A 21,938-nucleotide genomic window follows, 5' to 3' on the forward strand; every position below is an offset into this window, starting at 1 on the left:
CCCCATATACCAGTTGGTCGACCGAAACGCTCCTATAGATATCTGGACACACCACGCGTGCGTGAAACCGGTCTTCGATTGTGTCGAAACGGTTACCTGAAAATCGCCAAAAAGGAACGGTTCTAGATAAGACAATACACGCATCGATCAAGAAGAAGCAGTAGAATACTATATCTTTATCTCATACACCACGTGTCGGTATATATTTATATCGTTCGTAGATGCGTTTAATTTGTGCGCGAAAAATCATGGCATGGGTTCTTCGTGCGCGATTCGGGTGATTGAATGTCTGACATTCGATGGAACGCGCTTTTAGCGAAGGTTTTTATGCAACTTTGACGCAGTTTTGATGTTAAAAATCTGTCGCGCTTCTCCCAACGTTTTTTTTTTAAGAAGGGGTGGTATTTTTATTTCGTTACAATCCAAGCGAGTGCGTATGGTATGACCAACGGTACCTCATTTCCACCTCCCAGCTGGGTCCCAGCTTTCAATCCGCTCAAGACCAGGGAACGCCTGCGTTTACACCGGCATAAAACGTACTTTTTGGGCTCCTTCACAGGGTATTTCGATGAAGTAGGCTCAATAAATTGTTTTAGTCCGACTCGACCCTCCGCAGGCCTAATTGCACGGAAATATACCTGCAGTTCGTGAGTCCCGAATATTGCCTGCGACTACTTCCCCCTATATTCCATTTGTCATGCCTGCGAGGTCAGCGATTATTGCCTATTATTGCAGCTCTGCTTCTGGGCGGGCGATTACATACAGCTACTCACCTGAGTTGCACTGATTTCGAAACTGTTCCAGATTAATCTGAACTTCTAGTCCCCATTTGCCGCTGCTTACGAACCTACATTGGCCAGACCAACCGTTTTATTATCGACAGGATTCGAGAGCACAAGGCCACATTAAAGAAACTTAAGTCAGGGCACTTGGTTATGCACCGCCGAGACAGCGGCGAGTGTGAAAGACTTCTATGGCGTCATTACCATGCACAAAAACCGCGGTAGGCGTGCGCGTGAAATCATAAAACATCATAAAACATTAAACAGAAAATCATAAAATCCTAAAACATAAAACATCAGTGTGAATAAAACCTAAACGATTGTGTCAGCACTCCGTTGCCTGCGTTAACAGGCGAAAAAACACTTTTCCTGCGCACTGTTGCACCATGATCACGTGCCTAGGGAGTGTATAAATGTACAAAGCGAGGCGAAATAAAATTCGGTTGGCAGTCACGCTTCGCTTTGTCTTTCGTTTGTGTCTGTCCCGAGGTACATTTAGGTTGACCAGTGCATGCCACCTGATTGTGGCATAGGGCGCTAACAAGACCCATTTTGAAGCATCTGTGTCATTGTAGAGTCCTGTGTATGTACGACCGCTTGTGTAGTGCCGAACGGATCCCACTTACACCTGCGCCAGCGGTGACTCACATCCAAACACGTTTTATTCAGGCCGATCACACCGTCGATGAAAATCCACTGTTTGGGGTTTGCGTTTTGTGAAACGTAGTTCTGTGTCACTAATGTACTTTTAGACATCCAAGGTAACTCCAGTCATTGTTTCCTCCCTATGAGCCGGGAAGGACCGTGCCCTATTATATCCGCGGGCTCGTTTCGAGACTTATTTCGTTCCCCAAACACAGTAGGCTACCTGCACTAAAGTGGCATTACTCAATGCTTTTGCAGATTTTATTTTTACAAAGATGCTTTTATTTATCTTATTATGTAAGCTCCTTAATTCGATACCTTCGATTATGGCACACATAATTCGGCGTCAGGCTAAGTACGGATACGCTAAACACATAAGGCTGTGTTCAGACTACCGGCGTGACAGCCATATCGTGAGCTATGGACGTAAAAAAGCGGCGTGTTCCGCAGTTCGATTGGCTGAGACGTGAAATGACGTCATTCTTTAAAGATATTACGACAGCTGCGGCAACAGTCTGAACCCGGCCTAATCCCGTTCTTAGGAAACACTTCAGATGTGCCTATAGCGCGAACCGTATAGGACGTTTTCTGCCCACGAAAACGCGCGGAGAAGCACAAATGTTGCTTATGAGGGAAAGGAGCCGATAATCTGCGTGAAAAGTGCACTATAAAACGTCATCCGCGCCGCTTGTGAAAGCGCCCATCAAATCTCCACCGCGGTGGTAAGCCTAAAAAACATCGATGGCGGGGTCACCCGGCTATCCCGAGCGCTTCGAAGCGAAGGCCATGTGGCGCGCTCCCCACTGTTGCGCGCATCGCGCGTCATTTTCTAACCGAGGCTTCTGAGAAGATGCCGCAGGCGCGAAATTACCGACGCAAAAGTGAAAAAATTGCGTGCGCATCCCAGACGAGCGCACATTGCGTGCCAAAACGCACCATGCGGTTCACGCAGGACCTATGGAGCTCTTATTCTATGGCCTACCTCAGAGCCAAACTTTTTGTACGTTGGACATTAATTCTTATCAGTCTAATCCTCTATTATTCATCAAAGAAAACAGTGAGTATGCTCTTGTTCAGGAGCATTCCTTTCATAACTAACTTACCCGCATCAAGGTGAAAACAATCTTGCTAACTTACCTCACGATAGGGCCGTATCTGCAGGCCCACCCTAGGCACTTTTCGGGACCGAAACCAGTCAGTAGTGTGGGAAGGTGTCCAATAACCGGAAGACTAGCAGGTCCTGGCGGAATTTTGGTGCCTTTCGGAATCCTCATTTGCTTCTCCACCTCGCTTAGGTAACGGCGCACAAAGAGCATAAGAGCAAGCACCAAGACAGCTCCAGCTGCCACCGCCGCCACCGCCCAGTCCATCTTCTCGGAAAATGGCACGGCAGACACTAGATTTTAAAAAGAAACAAAAAAGATTTGTAAGCATTCTGATGCCTGCGTCATTCGCTACTTCTGAGTAGACAGACGTACTGGTCCGCTCATCGCTGCGTAGCATATAGTGGCGTCTGTGACCCTGTGTCACTGATAAAGCCCACTTCAGTCGGCTCCGAACAAACCTTCCGTAAAAACAACTCGAAGCATAGATTCTTCTTGCGTGCTTTCAAACCGAAAGCCTGGCATCCTATTGTTACGAGCAGCTTCTATATAGACGTTCATCCGTGGACACATCATCCACGATATTTTAGAGGGACCATGGAGACAAAATACATTCGAAAAAATGTCTCTATAGCGCTTCGAGTGCTTGTCTGGCAGCAAACGCTTCTTTATTCTCCACATAATTACACAATTAAAGTCAAAATTGCAACCCCCCCCCCTAAATCGTGTATTTTGTTACGTGAGCGATGACGCATTCAGGGCAGGTATTTGAAAATGGTGTTAGTATGCTTACTAGGGCTGAAGCGGGCGAAGCAACGTCTTTCATTGCTTTGTTTCGCATCCATTCTCTAGATGGCGCCACAATAGCGCCCAGGCCCGTTGTTCGTACTCGCCTGCTTTTCGCGAATTTGCACCTTGCTTATTCTTGTTACGGTTGACAGTTATCCTTTCATGATACGTTTGGAATGCTCAACAAACAGGGTCACATAAAACAATGTCGCTAATGCCAATTGGCCGGTGTCGTGTGAAACAACCCCAAAGCGCGGTACGGCTGTGCAGTTTTAACAAGCATAGTGCGTGCAGTACGCACTGGTGTTTCTATGTTATCGTGCGCGTTTGTAACTTGCATTGTTTACCCCATCATTGTTACTGCTATAAAAAGGATATGTATTAAATTTAGGCGCAGATAGCTCGCTCTGCAAGCTTATAAGCCAAGCCTAACTAGCGTATGCTTTTGCTGGCCTCAGCCAATCACACAGCTGCCCATAGTACTTCATAGGTTCTAATGCTGGAATTGAGCTAGTGGGTCGCAGGGCGTTGAGCTAGTGAATCGCATGGTCATTCTCTTTTCCCTAATTATTGGCCTATTTTAGCAGTTTGCGTTAAAAAGGGGTTCAGTGTTGTTCTAAAAAAGTAACCTTTAACGTCCTTAATCAATCTTAATCCTTCGTAAACAACGTTGATCTACATTAATCCATTTTTATTCATCTTAACCTCCCTGATTCTATTTTAATCTAATCATCATCCCTGATAATTCATCTTCATACAACTTAATTACCTTAATCTATTCGTAATACACACTAATACACGCCTAATTCTAGCTAGATCCATTTTAATTCACCCTAATTCGTCTTATCCAAACTTAACTCTGTTTTAATAAACTTTAATTATTTTATTCCACCTTAATCCGTCTTATTTCACCTTACAAATCATTGCTATTACACACCAACGAATCATTACTCTATCGTACTCTATTTAAATCTACCTATTCTCTACTAATTTACGTAAGTCCACTTATTCCACCCTAACCCTTCTTAGTCTACCTTAATTCTACCTTACCAATCATTCCTATCAGTCTCTAATGAATCTATAACTACTTTTGTAACAAGTAATCATCTCTTATAGCCGCGTAGCATGCTAGCCGCTTTCCCTCACACTTCTTGCCGTGGCATTTTCTTCATCTCCACTTGGCCGAAAGGAGTTTTCTGTTAACGTTTGGCCCACCCGGAGTTCAAGCTTCACCAACTCCGCCGTTAAAATGAGGCGCTGATCGCGGCCAGTAGATGATGAGATGCGTTAAAATGAGATGCGCGGGTCGCGGCGAGCAGAAAAACCCGTTACTGCAAGCAAGGCGTGGATGTTTGCGCTTCGCACCGAGTCATTGCACGTTGAGCACAGCAGAGAAGTGGTGACGTCGTTGTCGGGGGACGCTTTAGGTGACCCGTTGCCGCCTCGCTAACGGCGTCAGTCCGCCTCTTTATCAAGTTCGACCTAGCCTTGTTTCACGTCCAGCTGACCGCTTTGTTCTTTATCACGTCGGTATCAGGCGTCTGCATTTCTCGTGCTTCTCCCCCATTGTTGTTTGCCCTGAAGTGTCGCCGTCTGGCTACATCAGCACCCTGACCTTCCTTTCCATCACTGCACCTGGGTTGATAGCAGCTGGTTACCTATTTGCGTCCTTCAGTTGTTTCGGCCGAAGCCAAAACGCTTCATGCCGCTCGGCATTCGCTCCTCGCCATGCGCGATAAGTGCGGTGAAGAACGGGAAACGGTCTTTTAAGTGCGAATGCACTTTATAAGCGACCCCAAACCATCCACCGCCGGCGGCGGCGGCGGCGGCGGCGTCCGCAGTGCTCCTCTATATTTAAAAAAGAAACAGCATCCGGCGCCAGGTTTCGATCCGAGGACTTTGCGGCCGCAGCGCGACGCTCTACCGACCAAGCCACGGACGCGACGCTGATATCAGTGTTAGTGACGCGCCTTATATCTTTAACGCATTCAAACTACGTCGTCAGCGGCGTGCGTTGGCGACTCAGCGGCGTTATAGCGGCTTGATAACTGCGTGGTGTACACGTTATACTACAAACCCGATGGAAGAGATGGAAGAGAAGGCGGCGAGGCGGTGGGCTGCGGGGGCCGAGCGCAAGCGCCGCAAGCGGGCCGACAACCGTGCATTCGCACTTTCACATTCTCCCCCTCGGGGAAATGCGGGGGAATTTTTTCACAACACCGCAGAACTTCGCCGTCCATTTACACCGCTACACATTCAAACAGCGTGCTGAAGAAAATAACATTCAAAAACCGCAGCGACGGCTTAGTGGCCAAGGCGTTCTGTTTCTGAGTCCAAGTACGACGGTTCGATTCCCGAACAAAGGCGGCAGCTTTTCAGATGGAGGCGAAAAGCGAAAACGCCTGTGTGTCGACATTTCGGCGCATGTAAAGGGACCCTGCAACACGTTCTATAAGCGCTGCGGAAGCTACAGTTAACGCCACCACGGAGCGGCACTTCGTGAATAACTCGTCGCACCAGATACGCCACCCGTTTCTGCTTTGTTTTTGTGGCTTTTTGTTTAAGTTGCTATAAAAAAAGCATTCATGGCCGCAACTGAAGGAAAACCGGCCAACAGCCGCTACATGGCCTTAGTGACGTAATTCGAGCCGTCGAAGACCGTCAACACCTGGAAAGAGGGGAAAATTTTTTGAGCGAGTTTACAAGTTACCTGATGGGCATAGCGCAGCAAATTCGGCTGAGGTACTTTGCGATCCCCTCATCTGAGTATCGGGTGTGTTGGGTGACTACGTTCTGCAAGCATTTAATATTTCAAAAAAAAATGTTGAAAGAAGCACTGCAGGGTGCCTTTAAAGATCCCAAGGTGGTCTAAATTAAACCGGAGACCTCCACCACAGCGCGCCTCGAAGCCCAGGCGCAGCTTCGGTGCGAACCCACAATTTTGAAGATAACGCTTAGGATTACCGCATGCCGCATGGACCAGGCTCTGCGCTTTGAGAGTGACGCTGAGGCAGTGCACGGCTAGATTGAAACGAGACAGTATGACCGGGTTGTATTACAATGTGCTCAAGTATCAGTTGTAGTCGTTGGGGGTCGCGGCGGTATGCTAGAACCCCGTGTCTCCGTTTGGTGACCGACTCAATGAACACAAACCTTTTCTGCGCTGCCTGCGAGAGCAAATTTTCAGTGCAGTTTTTAAGATGCCTGAATTCAAATATCACCCACTCGAATCTCAATAGGCCTTATACGAAATCTTCTGCCCTCTCGCGGCCACCGCAAGCGCGCCCCCCATGCCGAACGGTTGAATCGGAAAGCGGCGCAGCTAATTGCAGAGGGTTGGATCACCTTCGTGTGCTGCTGTCATGGACGCCCACATACTGTTCTGTGCCACGCCGCACACAAAGTGGGAACAAGGATGCTCAAGGGAGACAGGAATAAAGTCTAAAAGTCGAAATACTGTTTCTTGTGTCATCGCAGGTGCTGCAGTGACCGTGGATCTTCGTTCGTGTAACAATGATAAGAATAAATCGTATCAGTGTGGTACGAAAAATGTTACAAAATAACTGCCTGGTCATCTCAAATCTGCTAGTTACTTCGCGCTAACGCAGCTGCGATTGCGCGCTACTACTGCGGTGATCGGCGCGAACGAGAATGGGGCTCTGAGACAATTTAAAAGGTTATTTGTTAAAGTGATAGGTTAACGTTAGTTTTTGTTCTTTTGGTGGGTGAAAGTGTGTCATTCATAGGAAGGAAAAATGTCAACAGAAGCTTGAACGGGGAGGCTGCAACCGCTGCGTTGACATATATGCGTTGTGAGCTCAAGGCAAACTTAGCTGCTAGAATTCCTGGTCTGATGTTCTTTATGTACTGTTTGCCATAATCAGTTTTTACTTGCCCATGACGAAGAGGATTTCTCGCCGTACCACACGTGACGTAGCCACTGTGTTCGTTCCAAATGGCATGTGTCATGAGCTCGAGCAGTCGTGTAAATGAACTTAGTGCCATACCCTGACCATTGTTTGATCTGTGATTATTATTGCCATGAATGACCGTTATCGGGCGCAGTTAGACAACGGCCTCAAAAAGGCGCCGAGCACACAAAAAAAAACACTTTGCGAAGATGCAATACAGCGAAAATGACAAGACAATATTAAAGGGGCGCAGCTTGGGTGCCCTTATATCCAGGTACATTTGGATGCTTTAGTTCGGCGACTAGAGGAATAAATATATGTATAAGGACGTTTTTTAGGTTCGCGATTTAGGAAGTAGTGTAAAAGAGTAGTAGTCAGGAAAGGGGGTGGCTTTCTCGTTGAATATACTGTTCTGTGTGGTGACCACCGTGATACTACGTTTCAATTTATGAAAGATTCGCAATTAAAAAATTTTTATGAAAGATTCCTCTTGACAGCTTCAATCAATGAAACTAATATATGTGGTTTGCGATTACAAGCTGGCGCAAATTTTCAGTTAGGAAAACAATTTAAAGAGACTTTCTTTTGTTCTGTCAACAATCATTACGTCACCAAAGTTTTTCACGTGCCATTGCGCTGCATGCCTGATGAAGAACAAGCACGTAAGGCATGGCTGATTGCAATAAAAAAGGACCACATATTGAACATCAGGGCATAGTAACAACAGCGCGAAAAAGACAGGAACGAAGAAAGCAAAGACGAGCGCTTGTCTTGTCCTGCCCTGCCTGCCCCGTGTCCTGCCCTGCCCGGAGGGTCATTGCTCGGGCGTGGTAGTCAGCGATGACGTTGCCGGCTACCTTTGTATGGGCAGGCACCCATGTGAGCTCTATGGCTCGGCCCAGTGCCCTCTTTTTCGATAGTATTGTGGCTGCCTCTGAGGAGATCACCCCCTTTCTGAAACCGCTGTAGGCTCTCTTTGAGTCAGTGACCACCACCCCGACGCCCGGTTGAACGAGCGCCAGGGCTGTGGCCACTTCCTCCGCTGTCGTGGGCTCCTTAGTCTTTACCGCCGCGCTGTTGATGAGTCGTTCTGCATCGGTGACCACCACCGCTGCGCGATTGCTTCCTTTCACAAGAGAGGCGTCTACGTAGAGCACTCCATTTTCTTGTTGTAGTTGCTGGGACACTGCTTTGGCTCGACCCTGCCTCCTACCGTCGTCCTTGCCCGGGGCCATGTTCCGGGGTAGGGGCTTTGTCTTTAAGGTCCTCGTCCATTCTGTTGGTATGGTGATCTTGATTGTTGCCTGTTCTTTGCGCCATCCTATCTTGTCCAGCACCGCGCGGCCGGGAATTGTCTGGCTCAGGCGGAGACGCTGGCTGGATAGGTGGGCCTCGATGAGCTCGTCAACCGTGTTATGTACGCCCATGGCTTGTAAGCGCTGGGTTTACGAGTACATCGGTAAGCCGAGGGCCTGCTTAGTGGCCTTTCGGATGATGGTGTCGAGTGTAGTCTTCTGGGTCTTGCTGAGATTGAGATACGGTGCCGAATATATAATTCTTGATATTATGAACGCTTGTACTAGCCTGAGCGCGTCGTCCTCCTTCAGGCCTCTGTTCCGGGTGGTGACTCTTCGCAGCATCGCAAGGATCTTCTCAGCACTGTTCTTAATTTTATCGACGGCGGCGTGTGCCTTTCCGTTATCTTGTAGGGTAAGCCCGAGGATTCGGCATTACTCCGTCGGCGTGATCTTGATGCCTTCGATTTGGATAGCGATGTCAGGCGGGAGCTATTGGCGGGGTTTGCCGGGTTGGACCACGAGGAGCTCCGATTTCTGTGGCGCGCAGCTGAGTCCGCAGGTCCTCGCGTACTCGTGCACGGTCAGTGCCGCCGCTTGGAGGGTCTCCTCTATCCAACCATCGGAACCCGCTTGTTTCGTCCATATTGTAATATCGTCAGCGTAGAGCGCGTGACCGATCCCTTCAATTTGATCCAACAGGCGTGGGAGGGGTAGCAGAGCCAGGTTGAAAAGGAGTGGTGACAGGACTGCTCCCTGAGGGGTGCCTCGTTCCCCAAGTTCGATGGGTTCCGATCGCTCGTTGCCCACCGAGATTTGCGCCGTACGGGAGGATAGGAACTTCTTGATATACCCGAAAGTGCGTATGCCGCATCTCGTACCGTTGAGGTTCGTTAGAATGCTTGCGTGTGTAACGTTGTCGAAAGCCCCCTTTAGGTCTAGGGCCAGAATTGCCCTGGGGCTGTTTCTGGTAGCTTGCTTGATGACTAACTCGTGAAGTTGGAGCATCACATCTTGGGTGGATAGTTGTTTCCTAAATCCAAACATTGTCTTTGGCAGTTGATCGGTGTTTTCAAGGTGCGCTTGGAGTCGACGGAGCACCATCCTCTCCATCACCTTGCCCACGCATGAGAGCACGGCTCTCCAGGAGCCACGTGAAACATGCTCAACCTCGGCCAGTGTAGCTCACGCTACAAAAACCCGCGTGTGGCACGGTAACAGTGACCGAGGTTACTTTTTAACACGGCGTCAAAAAGCGGGTTCGCGATGGCTCCGGCAAAAGGCAGCCCTTTTGAAGGAGACCTATACTGGGAATTTTCATTGACGACCAACAGATTTTTTTCGACATAAGACGCTTAATTTAGGTACATAGCTGTTTCCTCATGCGGGGAAGGCGTGACATACCAAAACGTTACAGCCGGGCTCTTGATATATGGAGGTTTGACATGGGCATTGCATGGGCTACATGTGATAATACGAAGTGCTTGGTTCTGGATATGTTGTATTAAATCTAATTGAACTTGGTCAGTCAGGCCACAGACTTCAATGCAATATCTCAGATGGCAATTAAAGACGGTGTTGTAGTGTGCAAGCAGGGTGTGTGGGCGAAGGTAATAGCGGGCTTTAACGAGCAGTATAATGCCATATCCTTTCTTTTTCTGACTGCAGGGGTATGGACATCAAATTTCAAAAGGTTGTGAAGCTGGACGCCAAGGAATGTGCATTGATTGCAGGGTATGATAGGGTACACTCTAATGTATAATGGTTATAGGTTATTGGTCTAGTTCCGAGAACAGAAGACCTCATATTTTGTTTTCAAGGAACTGATTCTTTTGTACACCAGATGTTTACACGAGATCGTGATTTAATCGGGTCCTCACTCTTTATATAGATTTATGAGAAGTATAAATAGTTGTACCTTAAAGGGACCCCGAAAAGCTTTGTGAAGTTGGCAATCAAATGCATTCAGGTGGTAGAACACATAACGGGGGATTTTTGAGCCAAGTGTGAGCCCCATACGTTGTACGGATAATTTGTAAACAATTTTTGAAGATCGCCTTTTTCAGCGGATGAGCGCGACGCCGCAGCGAGCCGACCGCGGCTGACGCAACGGCGAAGGCGCCCCCTGATTCGCCCAATCGCCGGCGAGGTCGGCCGCCGGCGGCGTCACTGCCACTGGCTTCCGGCTGCTCCCTCTCCTTCCTGCGCGATCCCGAGGCAAAGGCAGCAAAGGCGGGTCCGCAGCGATTGACGCGTGCCAGGCGCAGGAATGTAGCTAGCGCAGAGCGGAAGTCGGGCGTCGCGATGTCACATGGCTATTCCCAGTGTTTCCAGCTGCTTTGAAGGAAGCAGAGAGGGAGGAGGAGTCGATCGGCAAGTGGGGAGAGGTGCATTTAATTGCTTCTGGTGCAGCTAATACTGAATGTATATCAATAATTCCAACGGCATTGCATCGCTATGTTGGTGCTACGCGACAATACAGGCCTTTTGTAACTTTTACAAAAGGCTTTTCTGGGTCCCTTTAAGCCTACATGAGACATTCTGCGGAGGAGGAAAGACAGGCAGGAAGGTCATTAGTGTAGACTGAGACTAGAAAATAGCCTAGAATGAACCGTTGCGGGACGACATAGTTAATTTTTCGTTTTTTTTTTTTTTTGGCTGAGAGCAAAAAGAAACACTACATATTAGTTCGCGATTTAATAGGCAATTACAAAAAATCTGTAAAGATGGCCCTACTATGCCATAAGATGCGGCTTTTTTGAAAAGGATATGATCGATGGAACCATAAGCTTTAGTAAGGTGAATGAAAACCGATACAACAAAGTTTGGGTTTGGGCTTGTTGGTAGCGGTAATCCATGACTTCGTGCACCGCAAAAAAAAACGACTGAGAAAACAGGGAGGCGACGGAGGGAGGCGACGGGCACAAGCGCTTGTGCCCGTCGCCTCCCTGTGTCTTCTGTCGGTCTTTTTTGCGCTACACGATTACCGAGCTGGTTCATCCCCTCCTGTGCCTTTGATCTACGCTGCAAAGTCTCTGGCCCCTCCACGGACAGTCGGCAAGCAAGAGGTTGACCACTCGGGGACGTCCTCTGCTTCGGATCCCGCACACCGGCCGCTAGGCCTAGCACCTCAATCGCAGTCCAATTGGCGGGCACGTCACCGCTCAGCTATGCCACACATGTCAGCGCAACTGGCGGCGACCCTTGCTGCTGCAGAATCGACTGCGCACTCGACGCTAGAGGATTTTCCACCAATGGAGGTAACGCTACCGTTCCCGCTACCTCCGGCTGAGCCCTCCAGTTTATCGAAGCGGTAGGATGGAGAGTTGGACGAGTTGGTAAAGCGACATAATTGGTTGGAAACAGCGCGTTAAAACGGGATCACGAAGAAAAAAACCGGACAGGACGAGCGCTAACTATGAACTGAGATTGATTGAAAAAGAATAAACATTTAAACATGAAAAATTCAAAACTGCGCATGTGCAATGCTGAGAATCACACTCAAACGCTCAAAGAGATAACAGGAACGATTTACCCTTGCTTCGACGTTTAACAATCAAAAAAAGCCACTTCTTTCTCGTACAGAGGGCTGACTAACACACTTATCACCAAGCCTGGTTATGTTAAATGCCACTATAAACACTCGCTTAAGCTGCATGTGATGACGGAATAATACAACTGTTTTATCGAAATGGGGCTGACAGGCACGCGAGGAACACCAATGGCAGTGATCCGACGAATGAGATGTGGGTGTGCCTTTTGATGAATTAAAGTGCTCTCTTAAACGCACATTCAGCACCGCCCCGTCTGACCAATATAAAACAGACCACATGACAAAGGGATTTTGTAAACAACACCAACACAGCATGGCACATATTTGTTCTTGTGATTAACCGAGCACTTATGTCTACCCGCTTCCTTTCCTTCTTTCTGTCCACTAAGGCACATATTTTTCCTAGTTTGTTTGGTGCCGATATGGCTACCTGCACCCCATATCTAGAAGCAACTTTTTTTAGCCTATGACTGGTCCGGTGAACATATAGGACCACGGCGTACTTTTACTGATGTGCTACTTCCTTATGTGCGCCAGTCTTATCTCGACCTCTTATCATTTTGACGAGCTTAATGCACGTTGATGACAAAGCACTGGTCGGAAAACCTGCTTCTTTTATTTTTTGGACCTGTTCTTTGAAAATTTCATTCATAAAGTGTATGCATGATTTAGACAATGCTGAACGAATGCTAGACAAGGCAATCGAGTTCTTTACAAGTTTACTGTGACCGGATTTGTAATTCAACAATGGTTTTACTGATCTAGGTGCGAATTGCCAGCAAACATGGTCGTTACCTAAAAAATTGGCCGCGTATCTGCTCCTTTCGCTGCAGATGTCGTCAAAAGACGATAGTCTGTAGACATTTGCCAAAGAAATGCCCCCCTTTGCTTTCCCGCTCACCTGTCATGCTGTTTCTGTACCGTCGCACTCATTCCAAGGTAATCACACTAAAGGTTTGCGCAAGGCGATTTGCATTTACCGCGTTCCACTGCTACAGGCCCGGCTCCTCGATGCCAGCGCTGCAGTACGGCGGAGACGCGCGTGAATGGAGGTGGCCGACTAGATAGTTTATAGAGCCGCGTGGCCGTGCTTCACGTGCGTTCCAAGCAGAACGTGGAACCTTTCGTTGTTGTTGCCGCCTGATTTTTAATATGCCGCCAGGAGGCGGCGGTTTTCTGCAGTAGATGTAGAATATCATTTGCTATCGAAAAACCAAGCATCCATAATTTTTTATTAAAGGAGCCATGAAGAGAAAACACAAGTTTGGTTCATTCGAAAGATTGCCTCGTTAGAACCATAACGACACCACTTATAACGCAAACTTCGCTCAAATAAGCTACATAATTAGGAAAAAAGGAAATGACCATGCGACCCACAAGCCATTTTCCGCAACAGAACCTATGATGTCACTCCAGAATGCTCTGCGATTGGCGGAGGCCGGCAAAAGCAAACGCATGTTAGGCAGGGCTTACAGTTTGCATAGCGAGCTAAATGCCCGTGAAACATACTGCACATTCTTTTTATGACAAAGAACGGTGGAGTAAACGGTTGAAGTTCCGAACGAACACGCAAGCGTGTATGCCAATGCGTACGAAACTACCGCCAGCCGAACTCTACATCTCGCCGTCGCCACCGTCGCGCAGACGAATTTTCGGGTACAAGGCTCTTCGGGGCCAACGAACCGTCCCAGCACGCACAGCCGCGACCTTGCTTGGTATTGTAATCCCTTCACAGGAGGTTGGCCGTCATATCGCCAACCAGCAAAGGTAAAAATAGAAACAAGGGGAATAAGGAACACAGAGCAGCAACGAGATAGTGCCACTCGTCGCACAGGTTTCGGTATGGAGGTCGTGTTGGCTTGCTGCTGTCGTTACGAGCTCGTTTACAGTTTACAACCACTGAAAACTTCAGTTTGTTCGAGTACTTTACAATGAAATTTCGTTGCTGTGTTTTGAAATGCCCATGTAGTACGGGCAAATCGTCGAGGGAGTGCGACATCCCCGCCGGTGAGATCTCCTTTCATGTGCTGCCCAACGACGAACCTCGGCGAAGCGCTCTGACCTTGGGGAAAAAAATTGCCGTACACACCGCGCATTGACGCTCGAATCTTTCTGGTCGGAGCAGAGAGCTTGAGCGAACGGCTTTCCATACACGACACCGGCCAACTGGCATAAGCGATACTGCTACTGAAATTGAAAATACGGCACATACGTACCAGTCTGTATTCGTCCGTCGCGACGGGGCTGACGAGGCAGCGGTGCCGACGGCTGGGCGTTCGTCTGTTGTGGCTATCACGAAATGGTCGCTTTCCCGTCCACCGCGTATCCCACAATTCTTGCCGCTCGTGCACTTAGAAGCATTGAGCGTTCAAGTGGTGTGAGGTTGTTAAATGCAAGCCCGAGCTCCTCGGCGAGAGTTTTGTTCTCCGGATCAGGCGATTCCATGACTAGGGCTGCGGGTGCACTAGGTTTTACTAGTATTTTTAAAATGGCCGCCGTCTCGGTCGACTCCCGCGTGTGGGTGCTATATGGAGTCGACATACTAAGTATCTGTTTCATGGACCGGCTCGTATGACGCCATTGTTCACGTGACGAAATGTGCAATTTTAGCGGGAGATTTAAAATTTTGGCTTAAATTGCCTTATTTCTCAGTGAATAAAGCATCATTTGCTTCCGGGAAAGCGCTTGGGGTACTATGAAACACCTAATCTTTCGAATAAAACAAACTTTTGTTTTCTCTTCATGGCTCCTTTAAAGGAACACTGTAAATATCCCTTGTGTACTAATTTCCTGTCTTATATTTGCGTAACGTCTTGTTCTTGTTCAACAAAGTTGACAAGTATGAACATATAAATCGGGCTTAGACGTTTACATGTGGCTGTGAGTATACAAGACTATTGCGCAATATCAATTTTACTTTGGCCGGGTGGCTGAATCGAATGACAGGCAGACAGACGGACAGACAGACAGATAGATAGACATACAGACATACCAAAATTTCTGCGTTTAAGTAGCCCAAGAAAGACTATAGTCTTTAATAAACTAGGAACTCTCGACAGCTGCCTGGAAACCTCTGGATTTACTGGCTATGCCTACCACAGTCGCACCAACAATATATCGGTGTGTGTGCCGTCTCTAGGGGCTGTCCAGTGGCTATGCTCCCTTCACCGTATTCCTCTCGCGGCTGAAAAGCAGCTTGCTGTACAAGCGTACCTGTTGTCGGGAAGTGACATCCGGCGATATGTCGTTTCCGGGGTAGACCCCGGAGAGGATCCCGAAGCTCTCCGTGCCAGCCTCCGGTGTGCCACTCACCAGGTGCTTCTTGCCCGCTACATGGGCTCTGGTCGCACGTGCCTGGTTACTGTGCGTGGTCCGCTAGAGCCACCGGAACGACTTTTGTACAATGGCTGCGTACTTCATCCCCGCCTGTTTAAGGCCGGAGTGGTGCACTGTTACCGCTGTTTTCGTCAGGGGCACATGAGCACTTCGTGCCCCTCCTCTGCATCAGTACCACTCGCTACTTCTGAATCGGAATCACCTGCTACCCCGTCGGCCGCACCACTGGTTCGAGAACCATGAGAGCTCTTTGACCAACTGGACCCAGTTCAAAAGCGAGTTCTTTAAAACCTTCACTACCGTGGTGAGAAAGAACGAGCTGCGGTTTTGCTTGAAACTCGAACGCGACACACCAACGAAGGAGTTGTGATTTTCGTTGAACAAATGAAGCGACTATTTCGCCGCGCGGACCCGGAAATGACGGAAGAAAAGAAACGGAGGTTTTTTATGCGAGGAATAAAGCAAGAACTCTTTGCTTGCATTGTCCGCAACCCCCCCGAAACAGTGGCCGAATTCGCGTCTGAAGCTGCCGCGACGGACAAGACGCTAGAAATTCGAACGAGGCAGTACGACCGCCCTGTCAACTCGCTGTTCTCGGAGACCATCGGTGCCCCAACTGTAAGCTCCGATACATTACGCGAGACCATCCGAGCAGTGGCCAGGGAGGAGCTTCGGAAGCTTTTTCCAACTAGGCCGCCACCTCAAGTAGCTTCCCTGACTGACGCCATCCGAGAAGAGGTTCAACAGGCACTAGAAACTTCTACGCCATCCGAAGCCCCCAGCGAGCCACAAGCGATGAACTAGTCCGCAGCTCTTCGTCAACCCCACTCTGCTCGACCCGTCATCAAAAGGCAACGCCCTAACGCCGTCCAGTGTTGCCTGCCCGACCCCTGTAGACCAATAGCAGACGCCGAGGAAGACCGACGTGTGACGAACGCCCGATAATCGAATGCTGTGCTACCACTGTGGAGAGGCCGACCAGATCTACCGTCGCTGTCCCTACAAGAGTCCCGGTTTGCGAGGGTTTTCCGTCGACGCACCACGCCCCTGACCCGGCCAGCGCCCTACTGCGATCGAAGAATACCTCTCCAACACCAACCGAGGACCAGCCTGCTTCAACCGTTCACCGTCGCCCTACCCGTACCAGTCGCCGAACCCCCGTAGTACTGCTGACTTCTCATGTGTGTATCATATCTTGCGCAGCATGCGCCTCGTGTCAAACCCACCCTTTTGGGATACGATAGAGTGGCAAGGGTACGCACCCTTTCTTGTCTCGCTCCATTTATAAAGACTGCTACAATACAGATGCGGTCTTCTACCCATCGCACCCTGCGTCATGCCTCCCTCGATCGCGCTAGCGATACATGATGTCAGAAGTGGCTAGTCAAACCCTCGACTTCACCGGAGGACCGGGACGATGGCAATAGCCATGGACTTCCTCAAGCCACCGGACCCGCTGCGCATGTCAGGAGATGCAGGCAAGAACTGGAAGCTGTTCCTTCAGAGGTTTGAACTTTCCTTGACCGCATCCGACCCACCTGAAAAACCTCGATCGGAAAAGACGAAGGCAGCTTTACTCCTAATTGTCGCCGGCGAAGAAGCGCTCGAAGTTTTCAACACCTTCACGTTCACCGACAGCGAGAGCAGAGTGAACTACGCAACGGTTGTGAGAAAGTGCGAGGAATACTGCGCCACCCAGTACAGCGAAGTACACGAGCGCTACGTCTTTCGGAACATGAGTCAAGCCCCAGGTGAGCCCCTGGAACACTTCCTGTGAGACTTGAAAGAACATGCTCGTGAGTACAACTTTGGCGCACTAACAAATTCCATGATCCGGGATCAACTTACTTTTGAAATAGGCGATGATAAAACCCGAAAAAAGCTGCTCAGTGAGATCAGTTTGACCTTAGATAAGCCAGAGCAGGTTTGCAAGGCAGCGGAGGCAACAGCGGCTCACCGAGGCGTATCGGACAGCCAGCAAAAGCAAGTAAACTCTGTGCGGAATTCAAAGCAGAACGAAGGCGAACATCGACAAGGCAACCGTAACTACCAGAAGTGCGCGCGCACGCACGCTGTAGGAAACTGCCATGCATACGGATGGACTTGCCGAAGATGCCGACGAAAAACCAGTTTGCCATATCTTGCAGAAACGCATCGCAAGTTAATGAGGTGGGAAGGCATGAAGACGAGTTTGAAGCGCTCGACGTGTCCGTAACAAGAATGACAACTCAACGTGATTGGGTCGTTCAGGCGAAGGTACAGAACATCCAAGTCACGCTGAAGATTGAACACAGGATCACAGGCAAATTTACTTCCCTTCGGAGTGTTCAGCAGGATGCATCCGAGAGCAGCACTGAAGCCCAGCTGCGCAGTACTTCGCTAATACGGCGGTGGTATAATCAAACATTCAGGGATGACGCGAATAGAGGTGACGCTAGATGACCACACCGTTGAACTCGACTTTTTCGTGGTGCACAAGGGTCAGGCCATCCTAGGCATGAAGGCGAGCAAGCAACTTGGATTGATCCCGCACGTACACGCCGTGTCTCCTATAAGCTCTGAAGAAATCGTCGACGATATTCGCCACTTGTTCACCGGTACGGGTTGTGTCAGACGCGTCTACAAGATGGTCCCCGACAAGGGAACGGTGCCTGTGGTCCAACCAACTCGACACGTACCCCTGACTCTCCAGAAGCCCCTCAAAGACGAACTAAAGCGAATGGAACGGGGCCACATCACACAAGTCGACGAACCGACGTACTGGGTGAGTCTACTTGTGATTTACCGGAAAAAGACGGGAAGCTGCGCATTTGCATAGACCCATGAAAAATAAATCAAAGCCTGAAACGAGAACACTACGATGCCTAGCCGAGAGGACATGGAATCTGAGTTGTCTGGCGCGGCGCTGTTCTCTCGACGAGATTCAAATTCAAGGTTCCATCAAATACCGCTCGATGAAGAAACGTCTAAAATTTTCACGTTCTCAACGCCCTTAGGCCGGTACTGTTTTCTGAGATTACTGTTTGGTATATCATCAGCATCTGAGGCTTTTCAGAAAATCTTAACAGAAATTTTAGATGGCCTTCCCGGTGTCCGAGTTTACGTTGATGATGTTCTTATCTGGGGCACAACACGGGAAGAGCATGACGCGCACCTGAGGTCGGCATGTCATCAGCAAGGACGGCATCAGGCCGATCCCCTCGCTGATAAAATGCATGCACCAGACGCCTGCGCCGGAGGACAAATCGGCTGTCCAAAGAATGCTCGGAGTCGCCAATTATTTCGGCAAATACCTCCCATCACTAGCCGAAAGGACAACTGCCTTGCGAAACCTGCTGAAGCGAGATACAATGTTTGAATGGAGTGCAAACCACGCGCTCGAGTGAGAGCAACTTTGCACTGACCTCAGCAGGCAGCCCGTACTTTCAGTGTTCGACGCCACGAAACTATCGTGCGATGCATCGCAGAACGTTATCGGGGCGGCTCTGCTTCAGTGCAACAATGACACATGGAAGCCGGTCGCCTGCGACTCCCGTTTGCTAACTCAAGCCGAGCAGCGTTATCCGCAAATTGAGAAGGAAGCGATGGCTTGCCTTTACGGATGCGAACGCTTTCACCACTTCGTGTATGGCCGAAAGGTTATCATAGAGACCCGTGATACAGATTGACCATTACCCCTTTTTCGTTATCGCCCAGAAACCCATTGGTAATGTCCCGCCCCGCCTGCAACGATTCTTCTTGCGAATGATGCGCTATGAGACAGAAATGCGATTCGTTCCAGGAAAGAAGCTTTTACTGGCCGACATGCTGTCACGGGCGCCCACTTCAAATTATGCCAGTGACGTCGGGAGCGATGACGTGAAAGTTCGCGCCGTAAGTGTCGTTTCATCTCTTGTCAGTGATGACACATGAAAACAATTGGCTGCAGAAACGAGTCTGGACTCGTATTTTAAAGCGGTGCTGCACAGTTTCGAACACGAGCCATAGAGAAAGAAATTTTATTTCTCTATGCACGAGCTACGCATACAGGGACAGCTCGGGCCATTTTCTACAGAGCTGACGCAGGTGAAAGGTGTTCTTTTCAAAGGTGTAAAGTGGTAATTCCCAAGCGTTTGAGGAGGGATACCTGAGAAAAAATTCCTCAACGACACATGGGCATCAACAAATGCAAAGAAAGGGCAAGGCGGCTTGTATTTTGGCCTGGCATTAAGCCCACATTGCTGCATTCGTGCAGAAATGTGCAGTGTGCAAGAAGTACGCTTATGCGCAGCCGCAAGAACCTTTCATGATGCGCCCGGTGCCCAAGATTCCGAGGCAAAAAGTTGCATCGATATCTTTGAAGACGGTGGACGGTGGTACCACAGCGTATACGACGCCCTGTCAAATTTTCCAGAAGTGGAGCAGTTGCGTGACACATCGGCGAGCTCTGTCATTCAGCCAACCAGCGCCATATTTTCTAGGTACGGCATTCCACTGAAAGTCCTGACAGATAATGGCCCACAATTTTCGTGTCATGAGTTCATCTCCTTTTCAAAGGGCATACGACTTTAAACACGTCACATCCAGTCCAGGATATCCGCAATCGAATGGTTTGGCTGAGAAAGGCATCCATGTTATCAAGAGAATCCTGAAAAAAAAAACGCATGAAGCAAAGCAAGATTGCTGGCTGGGTCTTCTTGCTAACAGGAACCGCCACTAGAGTGTGGCACGACCCCAGCGGAGATATTGCAAGACAGAAGACTGCACAACACCCTGCCGGACACTGGGACCGGACCGGACCACTCCGTCGTGAAGCTCTCCCAGACCAACCGCGCTGGAAGACTGCTGGCGCCTCTCGCAACAGGGGCGACGGTTCGTCTGCGTTCCAAAGAAGCCTGGGCGAAGAAAGCTAAAGTCCTAAGGTCTTCCGGGCATCCAAGGTCCTACGACGTCACGACAGAAGAAGGGCGGCAGCTGCGACGGGATCGTCGACATTTTCTGCTAACCAGCGAGGCCTTCAACCCAGACCTTCCCAAAAGACCTTCCCGTCTGCTACGGCGCATGATGTTCCAGTCGTCTTGCCGGGATACTTGCCTGCGGGGGCACAACACCTACACAAGTTCCAACAAGATCGCAGCGACAACGCAAAGCGCCGAAACGGCTGGCTTACATCGATAGCTTTGTTGGAATGCCGTGAATGAGTGCTTAGCATTTTGTGAGCATTTCAATTGTGTTAACGTGTCAGTTGTTTTATACACCAAGGAGGATGTATTATATCTTGCTCAGCATGCGCCTCGTGTCAAACACGCCCCTGTGTGTTATGATAGTGCGGCGAGGGTACGCACCCTTGTTTGTCTCACTCCGTATATAAAGACTGCTACAAAAATTAGTGCCTTTCCACTCTGTGAAGAAGGATGACCTGCAAAGCTGGACGCAATGCACAGACTGCACGAAACAAAACACGTTTATCGTAATTTGCGATGGAGCATATTTCCTTGCCAACTAGCTGAATGAACGTCTGACGGATCCAAGCTTTGGTCTTTCAGATAAACATGGAACTGCCTGTGTCCCTCCCGCGTCGTAAGCATCGTGTGAGGCCGGGTTAAGAATGTTGCCGCAACTGTCGTAATAACTTCGAAGAATGACGCCATTTCACGTCTCAGCCATCCGAACTGCGTGACATGGCATTTTTTATGTCCATAGATCACGACACAAGTTTTTCATCTCTAATCTGAACATAGCCTAATACACAATCCCAATCCACTCTACCACTAAGGACTCCGGACAGGTCCTATAAGGCTGTTTAACATCCGCGTTTAGACCTCACACCAGCAAGCACAACGGACATCCCATCCATCAGTATGAGCATGAAACCTATAGCTGCGCGTGCACGCCTCCCCTCCTCCTTCTTACTATTCTCCACTACAAACCTGGGCACGCATAAACCGGCAGCATGTCATGTGCGCGAGCTTAGAATTGACAGACGCAGTCGAAAGTATCCCCTAAAAGCCCTCTGAAGCAGTGATACTGGCTCCCACCGGCATTCCAAGCGGGCAATTTTCTGTTCATCCGGGAGGAATTCGCCGCTACTCAACGAGCTGAACTTGAGGCGGTAACGGTGGCGCCAGCTGCTTTCCGTTATTTCTGACCCATTCGCACTTGTGTTTGGGCCAACCCTTCGAATCTCGATCTTCTTCCTCCAAACGAACGACATGCATGCGTCTTATAACGATTTAAAACCTGGAAGCCCTTGATCTCTATTCTAGCGCATAAACATGTGGTTTTCCGTTTTCCTTCCCCATCGTATGCATCTTACTGGGTGTGTAAGATGTCTCTGTAACACATCAACCCACACCCGAACCAGACGACTGAGGAGGACAGCCGACTAACCGCATTGAGCCACGTAATTTCGACATCTAAATACCAGCCCAACCGCCATTTCATCGGTAGCGGCATGAAGCGTAGGTGTGCGTGCACGCCCCCCTTTTTCTACCCTCAAACCATGCACGTATAAACCGGCAACCGGTTATGGCGCATACTTAGGT

At 49.2% G+C, this 21,938-nt stretch overlaps 1 protein-coding gene across 3 annotated transcripts in view; it reads right to left on the reverse strand.

Moving 5' to 3' along the window:
* The window catches only part of LOC144175069 (cytochrome P450 2A4-like), a 99,793-nt gene that overhangs the window by 43,361 nt on the left and 34,494 nt on the right, over window positions 1-21,938 (reverse strand). For all 3 annotated transcript variants that reach the window (XM_077704111.1, XM_077704113.1, XM_077704112.1), the window contains exon 2: window positions 2,565-2,823. In XM_077704111.1, coding sequence (XP_077560237.1) covers window positions 2,565-2,823 — 259 coding nt within the window. The remainder of the gene's footprint in view (window positions 1-2,564; window positions 2,824-21,938) is intronic.

This window comes from Haemaphysalis longicornis, unplaced genomic scaffold (genome assembly GCF_048455015.1).
Source record: "Haemaphysalis longicornis isolate Haplotype H1 unplaced genomic scaffold, Haemaphysalis longicornis Haplotype H1 scaffold_3, whole genome shotgun sequence".
In the NCBI taxonomy this organism is placed as follows: Eukaryota; Metazoa; Arthropoda; class Arachnida; order Ixodida; family Ixodidae; genus Haemaphysalis; species Haemaphysalis longicornis.